We start from the raw sequence: 15,862 nt of genomic DNA on the forward strand, positions 1-15,862 counted from the left end.
AAGTACATGCTTTCCTGTACTTGCTGTGTACATTCACTGGACAGAATTTGAGATTGTTCATCTTCACCCTCACTTCACTATAAAGACCAACTCTAATTTCAGTTTATTGCAAAGCAGCCTTCTTATTCTCACCTGAAACCTGTGATTACAACACTTCAAAGCAAAAAGAACAAGAAAAACAACTCCCATTGGAGGAGAGGGCTGTGCAGCTTTGAATACTTGATAACCTTTTAAGCCAATTACATGTGTAGAGAGAGAAGAGAGAGGGAAAATATCAGAGAAGCTGTTCATAAGGGAAATACCTCTAGATAGGTATGAAACAAGGCTTGACATGTTCTCTGATCTACATTTAATGTAATTTTCAAGCTCTGAACATAAACAGTATTCCCTTTTCTTCTGTATCAACTTCCACAAGAGCTATAATAAATCAAAGGACAAGACATGATATTCCCTCGTTTTCAGCTGTCAATCTCTATCACATGCCTTTTATTATCATCTTTTTTCTCTCTCCCAGCCACTTATTTTTAAAAGAACAAATGCAGAGAAATAAAAAGAACTGGACACATCTTTCTGCGTAATCTCTTACCTGATGTAACTTAAGTGACATCCGAATTCCAGGAACCACTACCTTCCTCAGCAATTCCATGTCAGCAAAGATCCATTCATCTCTAATCGAAGATATGCGGAAGTCACCCTTAAACAGGGCGTGCAGGCCATACAAGAAGGATTCCAGATTACTGTTGAGGGGGAAAAATAATGAAGAAAACAGCCAAGATATTAACAGAAATACAAACATATCCACAGTTATCACCACTGAAAAGAACAGAAAATATCGAGCTGTACAGAAGGGCACACAATTCCTCTCCATAAAGACAAGCTACAGAATAAGACAGGGAGAAGAGAACATATGAGTAAAGATGTGCATGTAAGCAAAACCTGGACATCAGATGTCTACATGCTCTGAACAGGTAATGAACAAGCCATATGCAACAGACTGTTTACATGGACTAAAGTAAACAGGAACACCACAAGGATTGCCTGACTTCATTTTGAAGATTTTTAAGAGAAAACTTTTCAAGGTATATAACATATTGGAGGATATGTAACTTCAGTTGTGCATGCTTCAGTACAAAGTAAAAATCTCATCAACTTTTCATGTTTAAAGGCATTGTTTTCAATTACTAACTAAAGAGTAAAAAATCAAATATGCACTGATCGCTCTTGCAACCGCATATTTGCAAGACTTTCAGGAGGCAATTGGTGGGTACTTAGAAGAATTAGTCAACAGTTAGTCAACAGCCCTAAAAGTGAAGTAGAACAGTCAGCACCCAGCTGACCAACAGCTTCTGCATCTGATTATGCTTTTTATTTTCTTTTTAAACCACCACCTTGTGATTTCCTGAAACATTTAACTATATTTTACATTGGATTTCTAGAGCTGAAGCTGTCAGTCTGCAAGAAAGACGTTGTCATATCACAACAGAGTTGAGGTGAAGGAGACTTGTACAAAACACAACTGCTTGCCACAGAGCCAGCTAAACTGTGAAACTTATCATAACAGTCTGATCTAACATCCACCAAGATACGGGTTCGCCATTTTAAGAAACTTCCCTCTTCTTCCCCTTATTTCCACACAGGGCACCTACTTGGTGCAGGAAATGGAGCTTACTTTTAGAACTTAATCAGTTCTTGGCTTTTTTTTCCCCATCAGTTATAACTGGTCCTTACCCATACCAGAATTCTCATCTTGCATTAGTTCAGTAAGACAAGATGCTCAGATTCAAGTTCTCCCTTGTTTGCTTTTCTTTGGTTGTTTCATTGGCTGTTGTAATGAAGACAAGTTACATAGCAAATCTGTCCAGTTTAAGGGAAGACAACATTAATTATCCATTTCTTTTATGAAAAGGTACTCATCCTAACACCTAATCTAGGAACTCAGAGGGATTTTGAGGATGGGAAGCTTACAACAACAGTATTTTATTACCTAGACATATGATGTGAAGCTGTTCCCAATGCTCTCCGCCCCAGAACACACAGTCCATAACACAATGTCACTAGGGGTGAGTCTTTACTTGAATCCAGTGGCTTATAATAACAAAAGAGAAAATAGTAAGTCAGGTGAATGAAGTAAGGAAATCACCACTGAAAAAGACAATTCCGCCAGAAGGAGTAAAAGATCCAAATGTGTAATGGTTCACCAACTCAAGTGTGCATATGTACCCACTGCACCAGTTATTCTTAAAAAACCAATTCCATTTGAAACTCTGAGCAAGAGTTTTGCAAATACGTAAGACTATTTGTAAAGGCAAACACACATACACTATTATTTGAAAGAAGACAAATTGTAAGCTGAACAGATGTACAGATGGTACATTCTTCATGGATACTGTGTTATCTTGTAAGCAAACTCTTGATTAGCAAAATTATGGGGTTTAGAGAAAAATATTTTTAGTGAATACAGTGGATTCTAACTGACTAGGAGTATTTAATCCTGATTTAACCAACTACTTCCCTGGGGTACAGTTTTAGTCTGGAAAAACTTGCCCTCGGTTCAAAGCCAGTAGTAGCTGTACAGTGTATATAATGCCCTAGAAAATGGCATCATTCAATTAAATGATTAAATCTCATTTTCAATACATACACAAAATCTTTCATGACTTGGAGGGAAACCATTTCCTTTGGCTATTGTTTGTCATTTGACCACAGGACATTAAGTCTTACACCCGTTCAAATGGGCTTCTTACTGATCTTTTACCTCCAAAGCAAAACTGAACTTTTAAGTCTTGGATCCTTTGTTAAACACTTAAATTCCAATTGTATTCCTGTCCCTTTAATCTCAAATAATTTCTGCTTATTCTCAAAGGCAACACTAATTAGGCTAGACCACACACAGTTATTTTGTAAACAGTAAGAAGTCAAGGCATTCCTCTACAACCATACTCGTGTTTAAAAGGTGGAAAGATTTTGGAGAGAAGAAAAGGTTGAATATAGGGTGATAATTTTCACAAGCCAACAACTCCAGTGGTCCAAAGGAAAACAGTACAGTATGATCAACGAGAAAGAAGTAGTCAGTCTTATAAGCTGGCAACAGGTATTTGGAGTTTTATGGGGTTTTGTTTTGCTTTGGCATTTTTTTGTTTAAGTTAGGCTTGATTTGTGAACACTAACTTCTAAGCACAAAACATCAATTCTGTAAGCATACTGTTTTGTATGTAGATAAATGCCTAAGATTCAACTGATTCATCTGAGCTGGCAAACAAAATTCATTAACTGGTTACACCATAAGTTACTTATAGAATTTATTAAATTCTCAAAAGTAGAAGACCAAAACCATTTCAATGAAAATACTTGGATTATACATATTTATTTTAAAAATCAGCATTGAACCAGCCAGTTAGTCAAGCCAATGGGAAAAAAATGAGACCATCCTAGAATAGTGAATGGCTTTCCTCACATGTCCATACTTACCTTTTCTCTTCGAGAGCAGCAATATTCTATCCAGTTCAAATATATCATACAGAAGCTCTCTCTTGAGATCCCTGCCAGACGATGGTCATAATCCTCATCAATATTGGGGTTAAATGTTGGGTCTACATCAACATAATTGCGGTCTGTGCACAACCGCAGACCTTCCTGCATTGTCTCGTTAGCTAACCATTCCTCTAGCTTGGGGGATGTTGTGACATAATAGATGATTCCCTGAAACAGTAGTAGTTAAGAATATGAGTCATTGCAATTAAAAAATCCAGTCAGTAATCTTGATTGTTTCAAATTATTTCCATTATTTTCCTGTCAATGAACAAAACTGACACACAGTAGTATTTATTTAGCTCACAGGTGCAACATATTTGCACAGAAAATACAGGTGGTATACAGGAGTGTTTTTCAAAGATTGTCAAGATTTCTGAAGCCTACACTGAAGGAATAAGGAAAGGAAAAGAGGATGGGACAGGACTGTCACTATAATTTTTGCAGAAGACACAGAAATTTTTATCTAGTTAACATAAAGGATTAGATATTAAATTTCTAAAGAACTCTAAATAAAATAGTGCTAAAACACAAAACATTTTAAGATCCTTGTGTTGGGGAACACGACAACTTGAGTGTGTATGAGAGTAAGTATCTTGGAAATATTTTAACCTGAAAATTATCAGCTCTCTGACAGAGAGTAGCTTATGAAAGATCTCAATTAGTACACTGATTATCTGAAGGGATCTGAGGTCTAGAGTCCTCTTAAAACTGCAGGTCAGGACTTTCTTCCTTTTTTAGGACTCAAAGATGGGTTTGGACAGCCTATAAGGACCAAAGAGCCTGGCTTTCTCTAAGAGAAACAGACTATTTAATTTTCATTTACAACACAGCTATTATATTTGGGTTATATTTTTCAAGTTTCTATTCCAGCTTCAGCTAGGAATTATCCTCTCTCTGATCTAGACTACAGGGTCATTGTCCTACTCATGCACCATCTGAGTCACCATCAGTACAACAAACCCTGTCCTCCTTTAAAGAAGGTGTTCATACATCTCTAATTATCATCACACTATGATCCTCATAGGACAGACATTAAAAGTTCAAGACATTAAGCAGTTTCCAGGTGTAATCCAGCCTATCTTCCCCCGAAGGTTGTACTGATCTGAATCATACCTTCACATAGTAAGTAGTGAGAATTTTCCGGAGATCAAAGACTTGAAGCATGGAAGCTGCACTGTTGTCAGTGATGCTGTAACCCTCCAGAACATACTTTGTTACAAGCACTTCCCAAGCCAGCCAACGCTGCCCAAAGGCAGCATTAAAGGAAAGCATGTGAGGAAGGTGGCCTGGTTCACAGCAACAAAAACCTTCATCTTCCTCTACACCTTCAGTGATGGCCTCTACTTCTCGTTGCTGACAGTAAGTTCCTTAGGAGAAAATAGAGAAAAGAACAAAGCGTTGAAAGCTTTGTATGATTGCTTTAATGTGAACTTGTGTTTAAGAGTTTAAAATTCAACCCATTTCCAATTACATTTTTTAACACTAAGTGAACTATCTGCCAATGAACACAAAAGATTTGGATAGCTTAATTTATCACTCTAGGATCACATTTGACTTGAGTTTCTCTGAGAAGTAACTATGGCAGGCATGTTGTACTAAAATGGAAAGACAGACTTTGCATCAAGTGACAGGAGCATAAAGAGACCCTGCAGCCCATTTTCAAAGCAATTAATTTACAGGATGGAACTGAAAATTACTTTTGTTTCTAAAGCAGAAGACAACTTTTAGTACAGACAGTTAAAGAAGTGTAAGACACTCACCTCTGAATTCAAGCCCCCTCAGCTGGAAGGTGACCAAGCCATTTCCTATCTCTATAAGGTGTACTAGTGCATTGAGGTAGTCAGAGGCTAGGATGAAGCAGTCCCCAGTACTATAGTTTCCCCAGCGACCCAACAACAAGTCTCCACATAAGCTGTGCTGAAGGGAACGGGTTAAATGTTCATAGAAGATAGAATTCAGGTTGTTATCATCTGAACCTGCAGGAAGATTGAATTTGGGTTATCTGAATCTGTAGAAAAACATCAAGCTTGAATGCCAATTATCACTTTGCACTGAACCCTGCATTTTTTGAACAGCGATGTTGTTTCAAGGTCATACTCCACTCCCACTTCCCCCTTTTTTAAGGGAAAAGTACTCCAAATGAATGCCAAGTGACATTTGTACTTTGAACCAAATTTTTTCTTACTCACTCCTCCATTTTCCAAGTTAATAGTTCAGTTCCAATCATGCATCTCCCATCAACCCATTCAAGATAATAAAGTGCAAAAGCAAATGAGCACAGAAGTATCTCAGTAATAACTGTTTGTACCGGTCTCATCATCATGACATTGAGACACCCTCAAATAATATTTGGTGCTTTTTTAATTACTCAAGAATAGAAAGTAAAACAGCTTAACACATACTACAATTAGAAATAAAAAAGTAAAGCAGGAACACAAAGGTAAGGGTGAAATTAAAAAACTCATGGGGGAGTATAAAGAATAAAGCAAGAGAGATGATGGAAGAGAAAGTAACAGAAGATAGACCAAGAGAAAGTTTGGGCAGGGTTGGAGAAGATCAGAGGGCAAACTGAACATGAATCCTATAAAGATCCCATAAAAACCATTTACATTTGAAGAAAATGCCACTATAAGAAAACCTACCCCTCAAGAAAAAAAAAGAAACCCACCACCCCACCGCCACTTCCCAAAAAACCCCCCCTGAAAAACCAACCCCAAAAAAACTCCAAATCAACCACCAAAATCAAACTAGGAAAGCTACCTGGATTCCGATCAAGCTGCGAAGCCAGTCTAGTATTTGAATGATCCACACGCTTTGTGCTGAAAAGAATAAAATAAAGCATAATTAATACAAAATATATTACTGTAAGAAAATCTAAGGAAACTACTAATATAAAAACTGTTAAAGAATATTCCCACTGAAATAGTTTCAAAAAGTTATTTTAAAATAATTTTATATGCAAATTTTTTGCTCTTCTCAAATATAAAAGTGTTTTCTGCTTGTGATCGCATTATAGTACTTAATAAATTTTGTCCACAGTAGAGAACCATAGAACAATCTTCAGCTTTACATTTAAGTGCATATATTTTCTTAGATAGATATAAAGCTTTAGATGTGAGAAATAAACTTTAAAACAATTAAATTAGCACAGCTAACATTCCAGTAGACTTTACTGAAAGAGCAATTTTCAGACAGTTATTTCATTATCTGAAGGTACAACCATAACTCTTTAATCTAAGATTTGGAACATTGTATTTAAACTGTTCTAATGTTAGAAGGAAAATAATAAATACCAGAAATAGCCACTCATCTTGCCCTATGCTGCTACTCTATCAACAGTAGTGAACTTCAGAGAAATAAAAGAAAAGGAGGTATAACCTGAAATGAAGATTCTTTTACTACTGATCCCACCTTGATCAAAAAATATTTACTTTAAAAGATTCTTATATTGAGTTTAGCCAGTTTTGCTGTAAGCTAAGCAATAATGAACACAGGTAAAAAATACTTATGAACTGCTCCTCCAAACCTTTTTATACATAAATCCACTATCTGATTAAAATTGCATTTCACAATAACATAGTTTTTATGTTTAAAAATCACTAGGATGGCATACCTCTAAGTAGAAATTACTTCAAACAGCTGAAGCAAACGTTCCTAGTGTAAAAAAACAGCTACTACAGTATTTCAGAAATAAGTTAATTGAAAACTTTCAGTACTATACACTAGTGTTGTCTGAGGAAAAACATAGCAGAAATTGGTTAGAAAAAAAAAGCCAACAAAAACCACAAAACCAACACATTTAGACATATTTACATGATTAAAAACAAATGTCACAAACTTTAAAGATCTGATTTCACCTACTTGTAATCTCTTTCCCAGAATTTGACAGGCCTGGCATATGAAGTGATGAATATTGCACTTCCCAGAAAAGGATTCAGTGGAGTAGAGAAGAAAGCTGACACAGCTGCTTGGACAAACAACATGGCAGAATCTGTAGGATAAGAGAATTAAGGAAAGCAAAGCAACAACTACGGGTTTTTTTTAAGCTCCTGGAATATTATCCGATATAGACAGCAACACCAATTAAGAACAAAACAAGATCTCACAAATTTCTATGGAGCAAAGTGCCTTTGCAGTATCTCCACTAATTAGGAGATTATTTTTGTTTTTAAAAACTGAAATAGATGAAAATTTGGCACTAGACATGGTAGTCATTCAAAAATTCTATCAAGAATACTAACTGAACAGTCCATTCCGACAGGTCTACAGAAGTTTAAAATGCAAAACTCAAGAACTGAAACCATAGTTAGTGACTCTCATAAAAGGGAATGACTGTGAGAAGAAAAGCTGTGTCATTTTCAGGATGAATTGTGCTCCATGTTTCTTTCATGCCAGCATTCTATTCCTACTTTATCTGCTACTGTATAATTCATAGCATTGTAACAAGGCAGAAAGTGTGCACAGTTTTTTCATAAATACTCACTACACAAGCCTGTTCCTTCAGTAGGTTTACCCAATAATACATAATCCATTATAACACATTACTCAGAAGTTATAAATACACAACTTCAGGAGAAAGTCTGCATTTTCAAAGGATACGTGGCACAGCAAAGGGCTGGGCAAAAGCATGGAAGGCAGATCCCCAGGTGATCTGCCATGGAGCAATGTAGGTATACACAAATCTCAATTTATAAAAGAGTTCCCAAAGCTACAGGGAAAAAAAAAAGACAAGAGAAAAACAATTCAGCGATTTAGCCAAGACTCAATATGCTTTGCAGTACACAAACATCCTGAGAATTTATTGGTCATCCTAGAGTTCTTACTGGTTCTACCAGAAGCCTTCAGACTTAGAAAAGGGATGTAATTACAAAAGCAAGTAACATAATATGCTTCATTGTTCTACTAACAGAAACTCAGGAGATGTTTAGAAAGTTACATGTGGTTTATCAAGCAAACAAAAATGCTTTGGCAAGGAGAAGTCTTAGCTGCCTTACAGCATATTAATTACAGTACAAGTAAGACTGAGGATCTGCAAGATTACCTATCAGTTAGGACTATCCATTTTCCCTTTTGGATAACCTGAAACACCTAGGAATAGAGTTGAAGTTACCTTGCTGAAGAGTATGGACATGAAGAAGAGATCTAGCAGCATGGTCTCAGTAAAACTTTTGTAATCAAAAGTAAAGAAGAGCACTGTGAAAATAACAGTGACATACTGGCACGTTGGGCTACTGAATGATGAACGCAGTAACTTCAAGCCAGCTATTGTGATCATTAAAGCACCCAACCTGTGTAAGAAATTCACACAAAACAGTTACTATCTGCTGTCCAAAAGGGGTTTAAAGACCACGTAAGTTGTTGCTGTCATGAAATGCCAATCTCTTCAAACTCAAGGATTAGATTTGAATTTGCTTTTGGAACTGGGGGGTTGGTTTGTTGGCTTTTTAAAAGACAACTTTGGATTCGGGCTTTTTTTAAAGAGGTTACTAAGTCTTTTTATCAGTATTCTCCAGACCATCAATGTTCCAAGGATTAGCATTATTTGTAAGAGTACCACTAGTAAAAAAAAATTAAGAGATGAAATATTCTTGTATTCTGAAGAGAAACTTGGTCTTTAATTTAGGTTATGAATACTGAAATGCAAAAATGCTAGATTAATCATCAAGAGAATGTTAATGAACACTGGGTTATAATTTCCTGCACGACTCTACTACTAGTAGTAAAAACTACTGCTCTAGTTTTTATTGAGGGAACTGCAATTTCATTCTTTTTCAAGATAGTAACTGACAGATCAAAGGGTTATAAAAATTAAGTTAGAGTAATATAATGGCAATATTCCTCCCAAAGGTCTTGTAGTGACAGTGATAATGAATCCAAGGTAAGAACTTATTAGATACAGGGATTAAAATTAAAAAATCCAACCCTCCACCCCCTCCCAAAAAAAAATCTAATACCCAGCCCCCCACCTTCCCCCAATCCATATTCCATTTTGTTTCAAGATTCATGTTCTCTTTTGTTCTAACTCAATAGAACTTCAAATACAAAAAAGCCACCTGGTTACTGTTTCTTCAAGGCTAAAAATTGCAGGGCCTATTATTGAACTCTCATTTGCCAAAACAGTCAGATACAGTGCTCAAGGATTTATAACAAAGGCTCAATTTAAGAAGCAGTGTGCAATTCCATCCGGATATGGATTACACTTAGGGGCTAGAAGGCCTGGGGAATTCCTTGATGAGAGACGAAAGTTGTAGAGGGGCAGCAAGCTGGCACATCAACTTGGGGAACAAGTCTGAAATTTACACCTGATAAAATACCAGAACAAATCACCACTATCTTGAGTCTGGATAATCATATTATAGACTCTGAAGATAAACATAGAAACTCTGTTATCACACTATTAGGTAACTCTACAACCTGCAATCTTTACAGTATGTGCTATGAATTGAACGATTTAACTTTGTGGGCATTTTTAGTTTAATACTGTAATACTCTGTTCAGTTTAAGTCAGCAAGGTGACTTGGCTTTATAAGGGCTTTTACATAAAGAAAAGCTTTATTTATTCCTTGCCTTAGTCTTAAGACAATAGCATTAACTGTTCTTCCCATTGAGACCAGAACTCACTATTTAATTTTCCACCACAGCAGACATACTCAAGATTACTTGATCTCCTTTTCTACTTACTCAGTATCCAGTTTCTTTGGACTAGCAATATTCTTAGCGCTGCTGCTAAGCTCATTGAGGACTATCAGTGGATAGATAACATTCTTCTCTACAAAAAGGAGCCAAATGTGAAGTTTCTCAAACCACATAACATGCGCGGCATCTATCAAGATATAATAAAAAGAAAAAAATCAGATAGCACTGTCAAATCAAATTCTAACAGAATGAAGATTCTTGATCCAAATAATTTGTGGAGCCAAACATTAACTGTATTCTCACACCGGATTTTCGCAGTTTTATTTAACCAAAAAAAAGAGAGGAGTTTTTGCGCTGTTCATACAACAATAGAACAGTTCACAAGGTACTTGCTTACTGCACATGGAAGGAAACAAACTGGGTTGCCACCTCTTCAATGATTTCAACATTGCTATTGATGAAGCTGTTTGACATTATGTACTTTATCTCACGTAAAAGGATGGTTTTCCAACCATATTCAGTCTGAAAGACTTTTGGTTTACAACTCTACAATACAGAAGAGCCTACGTAATCTGTCAACACAAATGTCTGTGACTTGAGAACTTCTTTTAAACTTCAAGAATTGCAAAGTACGTTTCAAGTTAATGCAAATTAAAAGAAGAAAATGTATTCTACAATATAGTCTGGAAGAACCTATGTCAAAAGTTATGTTAAACATTGATGCATACATTGATGCATACATAATGGGTTAAGGTATACTTGGAAAGAGGCTAGAAAAAGGTCCTCTGCTTTGTCAGTGCTGTGAATGACTGCATGTGTCTACAAGAACCCCAGCAAGAACTGAAGCTCCTTTTCTACAACAGAAGCCATAAGGACTATTAGTCAGTGACATGGCATGAATTCTTTAAGTTACAGGGACCAAACTGGAAGATGTTACAAACTCATATTTAACATTACTGGCTATGACTTCCATTTTTCCTGAAAACACTACCACATCTGGAAATACTTATCATCAAAAGGGCACCAACTATAGCTTCTCTAGTTTTATAGATTAAAAATTTAAGGCATACAATAGCACTTTTCATTTCTTCCAAATAGAGTTTGACATCATACTACAATTGCTATTCATATTTATCTTTACATCCAGTCACTGGAAAAAAATCCCACAATTTATAGACATCAACGAAAAGACCACACTGCATTGCTGCTACGAAGGTTGAAAGTTTGTGAATCAATTCTGATAATTCTCTTCTTCTGAAAGCAGCAGAATGCTTTCTTTTCATTATCTTTTCATTATATTGACAACCAATTGAAGAGAAAAATCAAAATAGTTTCAGTTGTTGCCAAGCCCTTTTTGACAGAAATTTCTTAAGTCTGCTGCTAATAAAAACATTTTAACAGTGAAGACCCCGCAATCTATTGCAACAGTACAATTAACTTGATCTTTTCTGCAGCCTCTAGGGAAAGATTTTATGAAAACATAGGCTTTAACACAACCTGCAAGCACATGTCTATGCAGATCAACTCCTAAGACTGCTCGCTTGGTATCTTTATCCATTAGTTGGCCACCTGCACTTTTTTCTGTTGTTAAACATGCCAACAATACTTTTAAAAACCAAATTTGTGCCAAGATGAAATCTCCACCAGCATTCACCACACCTAATCGTTTAAAACATCTGAAAACTTACCATCTTGAGGAAATACCTAATGAAACACAGTCAATCTTTATGAAAAATTCTTGAAGCAATAATTAACACAAACTTGGCCACTTAAGATTCTGAAGACTGTGTTTTAGTGGAACTGCTCTGGGATAATGTTAGCACATGTATTACCATCATCAGCTAAGAGATACATAAAACGTCATGGAATGAAACCATGAGGAACTGAGAAAGTAAGACATTTATACATTAGATATAATTAAAAATTCCAGTGGTAAGAGTAATAAAGAAAAGAAATTAAGTTTATTAAAAGGTCAGCAACTACAGCAAGTTCAGTAAAGTGTTATGAATGATACTTACTTCGGACTTCAAACTGATGGTATTCCTTGGTTTTCAGCAGCGGGTGAGAAAAGCAATGCCAAGGAAGTTGCTTTCGGAGTTGAGGCAGAACATAATGGGTCACAAAGCCTACCGTACCCACCAATGCATAAAGAACATAACTTAAAATAGGCTAAAAAAAAAAGAATTGAAGAAATTAAGGTTTGTTTTTTATAAACAAAATAATACACTAACAATGTAATTTTTTTTTCAGCATCTAGGCAAGTGCTCCTGTAATACTAAGTTGGGAATTTATTTCTTCATGGAAGACTGTACTACTATCTTTAAGATAAAACAAGAAAACCTGCAAGAAAAAAACTCTGTATCTAGCAAATTTTCACCGAGTTGAAATGTATTTTAAAGTAAAAATAGTACATCAATCTTCCTTCATAGTCCATTGCTTCTGACCCATATGCATTTCATTTTAAAAAGGTGTTATTCTCTAAAGGCTGAACCCAATTTACATTTCCGTCTGCTGGATAAAAGGAGGTATAAACATAAGCAAAAACAAATCGTTAATTTCATATTCTCTTGAGAAAGTAAGAAGCCTCCCACAAGACCAAACCCTTCCACAGAAGTCACAAAATACTGCAATATTAACATGGTATGAAGGTTGGATTTCACAGTAATGCTTTCCATACATTAAAACTTTCTCAAATTTCTAGATAAGTAATAGAAAAATTGGGATTGCATTGTCTTGTCATAAGCTCTTTCTGAATTCTGTGAAGCTAAAGTCTATTGAACAATACAACTGGTGAAAAACATGCAGGCAATTTTTCAAACATGGGGGAAGGCAACATTCCGGGGGAGTACTGAAATCCAACCATACAACAGAAGAGATGTTCCTTAGAAAACACTAGTACACCTGCTTAAATAGGGCATTTGACCTGAAAACATACAGCTACCTAAATACATATGCTTTTTAAAATTAGTTTTTTACTTTAACTTTAGGTAGCAGCAGGAGTATAAAATCCTTCTAAAATACATAAAAGAAATTTTCATTTGCCTGACATAAAGCTGTTCATAACCTAATCAATGCTTCCATTACAGGAACACCAAATTAAGAAATTCAGTAACTGCAACTCTTTAGGTAAATGCTTAATTTAAATTCAAGCACAGGATCTAGTCCCATGTCATCATCAAGAAGAAGTCACATATGACATTAATTAGTCCTTTAAATAATCATTCCAGTAAAGAGGTACTCCCCTATACGACAGTCTACAAACAGCCATGCTAGCATGCAACTGCTGCATCAAGGTTCAGCCCCTCAAACTTTAGGAATAAAACCTTTTAAACTCTTTTTTTAAGTTCTGTTTTTCCTTATTCCAAAATGATCCTGACTATTTAACCAAGACAGATGAAACAAAACAGGGTGTTCTGTGTCAGAGGCTAAAACAAAAGTCCAGAATATAAGCAGAAACTAGGAAAGAACAGGGGAAGAGGACTTTTTGAGCACATAAAAGTGAAGAACTTCAGTCATGTACTTATCACACTATATATTTAAAGACCATCTAAAACTAGTTGGGAGACTCAGTGAACTACCAAAATAAGCTTTATATCACGAAGTATTTGCATACAGAAGGCAAATGGAAGACATGAAGCAACACCTTACCTGTAAAACTGTAAATACTGTACTGACATGAATTGCAAAATAGAGTACACCAATGACTATACACACAATCAGGTCAGACTGCAATCGTTCACTCTGCAGAGTCAAAATAAAACAATTTTAGAAAATATCAGCTTTAGTTGTCCTCTTAGAATCATTAAAGTTGGAAAAGACCTCCAAGATCATCAAGTCCAACCTTTAAATACCTCATTAACATACATACACAGTAATGCTGAAATTGATTAGAGATTTTCAAATTATGCCAGTGTTCCATTGAAGTTATCAGAAATTTCACAGGACAAATCTTACAGCTAAGAGCATAAGTTTAACTAAGTTAGGTGCATATCAGTAGCAGGGAAGGACAAATCAATACACCCAATATATTCTCTCTCTCCTTCTGGACCATGAGGGGGTGTAATGATTGCCCCCAGTAAAGCAATGATGAAAGAGATGGAAGGGACAATCAAAATTCCCCTTTATGATCTAAGAATTGCTTAAATCATGGGGCAATTAAGAGCTCTGGAAGAGTGCTGCCTTGGCTGAGCTATCAACCAGGGAAAACAATGAGGTTTTAACCCTTTATCCCCTCCCTTTCAGAAGGGGAAAGGATAGCTTTGGAATCACCTCGAGGAATGAGTTTGAATTTTCCATTACCTCTTAAAAACTGAAAACAAATCGTTGATAATGAGCAAAAAAATAACAAAACTAGTAATGCCAGAGTCGGCCACAAGGGGGCAATACGTACTTAGGGCCATGGCAACTCTGCTATTTACAGCCCAGAAAATCATTGAAGGATTAACTACTCCAAAATTGGACAAATAATTACACAGAGCAACTACTGCTGCATAGTTTTAACTTCTTGCACTACAACTTAACTTTTTTTAAAAATCAATTAGTCCTGATTTCAAAAACCACTGAAAAAAAGACTATAATCAAAATCCTCAGCTCCTCTGCCCTCTTGGAGACTAAATCCAGTTTGAGAGAGCTAAAGAGGAGCTTGCAGCTCCTATCAGTCTCTACTGTTCAGTGTTAAAAGAACTGCAGTTTCTCTGCTCTAAATATTTATTTGCAGTTTCCACATGCTGCACCTCATCATGTCTGTGCCTGCTGTATTACGAGAAACCCAGTTATACTATTCCTCCCCTACAGCCAAGCCCTACACAAAGCTAAGTGAATGTTCAACCTTCTTTTGTACAAATTAAACATACTAAGCTTCTTAAATCTTTTATTTATTGCTACACTGTGTGAAAAAGGATAATGTTTAAATATTACTTCTATAAATACTTCTATATTACTTCTATAAATACTTTCTAAGTATGAGCCCAAGTAAATGGAACAGGTTACATCTGCTCCCAAAGAAATCAAACAACAAAACAACTGAAAACATCCAAAGCAAACCACAGAAAGCCCCACAACACTTTCCACCATTTTTATTTTCCACTTCTGGAACAGCAAGCACAAAGCTCTTCCTCACATTATTAGAAATACTGGGTTAATATAGTTCTTGCCACAATTAACTCTTCTCCAATAACTCCTGCACAAAACTCAAGTATCATTTATTAATATCGATGAGCTAGAAGAAAATCCTCAATGATACTTCACTGAATTCATACTAGGGAATTCCAGTTCTCCCATGTCTACTTCTAAATAACTTAAAATTGCAATATGAGCATTTTACTCTTCTTATAGCACATCGGTTCACCTGCAGACTTCAAGGAAATGCTCTGATATCCATCTAATCAGCACCATGGTGGCAAGTGTGAACTAAGCAAGATCCAGACTGATGCTATAGAAACCAACAGAAAGCAAATGCTTTAAATAAATAAAAAACAAACAAACAAACAAAAACAAAAAACAAACAAAAAACCCAAAAAAAACCAAAACTAAAAAGCCTACTTACCACAGAATTTCTAAGCTTCTCAGGTAAAGGATCTTTTACTTCAGACAGAGGATCCTCAGGATTTTTGTCTTCAGAATTAGGAAAAAATTTTGATTGCACTAAAGAGCTTAAGGGAAACCAAAAAAAAAAACATGCATTGTTCTATGTGGT

The 15,862-nt window shown here is 35.8% G+C and overlaps 1 protein-coding gene across 8 annotated transcripts in view; it reads right to left on the reverse strand.

Annotated features, from left to right (window-relative positions):
• PCNX1 (pecanex 1) overlaps window positions 1-15,862 on the reverse strand; it is an 87,804-nt gene that overhangs the window by 12,335 nt on the left and 59,607 nt on the right. For all 8 annotated transcript variants that reach the window (XM_027707573.1, XM_027707528.1, XM_027707547.1 and 5 more), the window contains 13 exons: window positions 15,713-15,818; window positions 13,816-13,908; window positions 12,186-12,336; window positions 10,213-10,354; window positions 8,642-8,819; window positions 8,131-8,239; window positions 7,393-7,522; window positions 6,292-6,350; window positions 5,292-5,507; window positions 4,645-4,898; window positions 3,469-3,699; window positions 1,985-2,085; window positions 587-737 (listed from right to left, as the gene is read on the reverse strand). In XM_027707573.1, the coding sequence (XP_027563374.1) occupies window positions 587-737; window positions 1,985-2,085; window positions 3,469-3,699; window positions 4,645-4,898; window positions 5,292-5,507; window positions 6,292-6,350; window positions 7,393-7,522; window positions 8,131-8,239; window positions 8,642-8,819; window positions 10,213-10,354; window positions 12,186-12,336; window positions 13,816-13,908; window positions 15,713-15,818 (1,921 nt within the window). The remainder of the gene's footprint in view (window positions 1-586; window positions 738-1,984; window positions 2,086-3,468; window positions 3,700-4,644; window positions 4,899-5,291; window positions 5,508-6,291; window positions 6,351-7,392; window positions 7,523-8,130; window positions 8,240-8,641; window positions 8,820-10,212; window positions 10,355-12,185; window positions 12,337-13,815; window positions 13,909-15,712; window positions 15,819-15,862) is intronic.

Source organism: Neopelma chrysocephalum, unplaced genomic scaffold, assembly GCF_003984885.1.
Source record: "Neopelma chrysocephalum unplaced genomic scaffold, ASM398488v2 Primary Assembly neopelma1_24, whole genome shotgun sequence".
NCBI classification, from domain to species: Eukaryota; Metazoa; Chordata; class Aves; order Passeriformes; family Pipridae; genus Neopelma; species Neopelma chrysocephalum.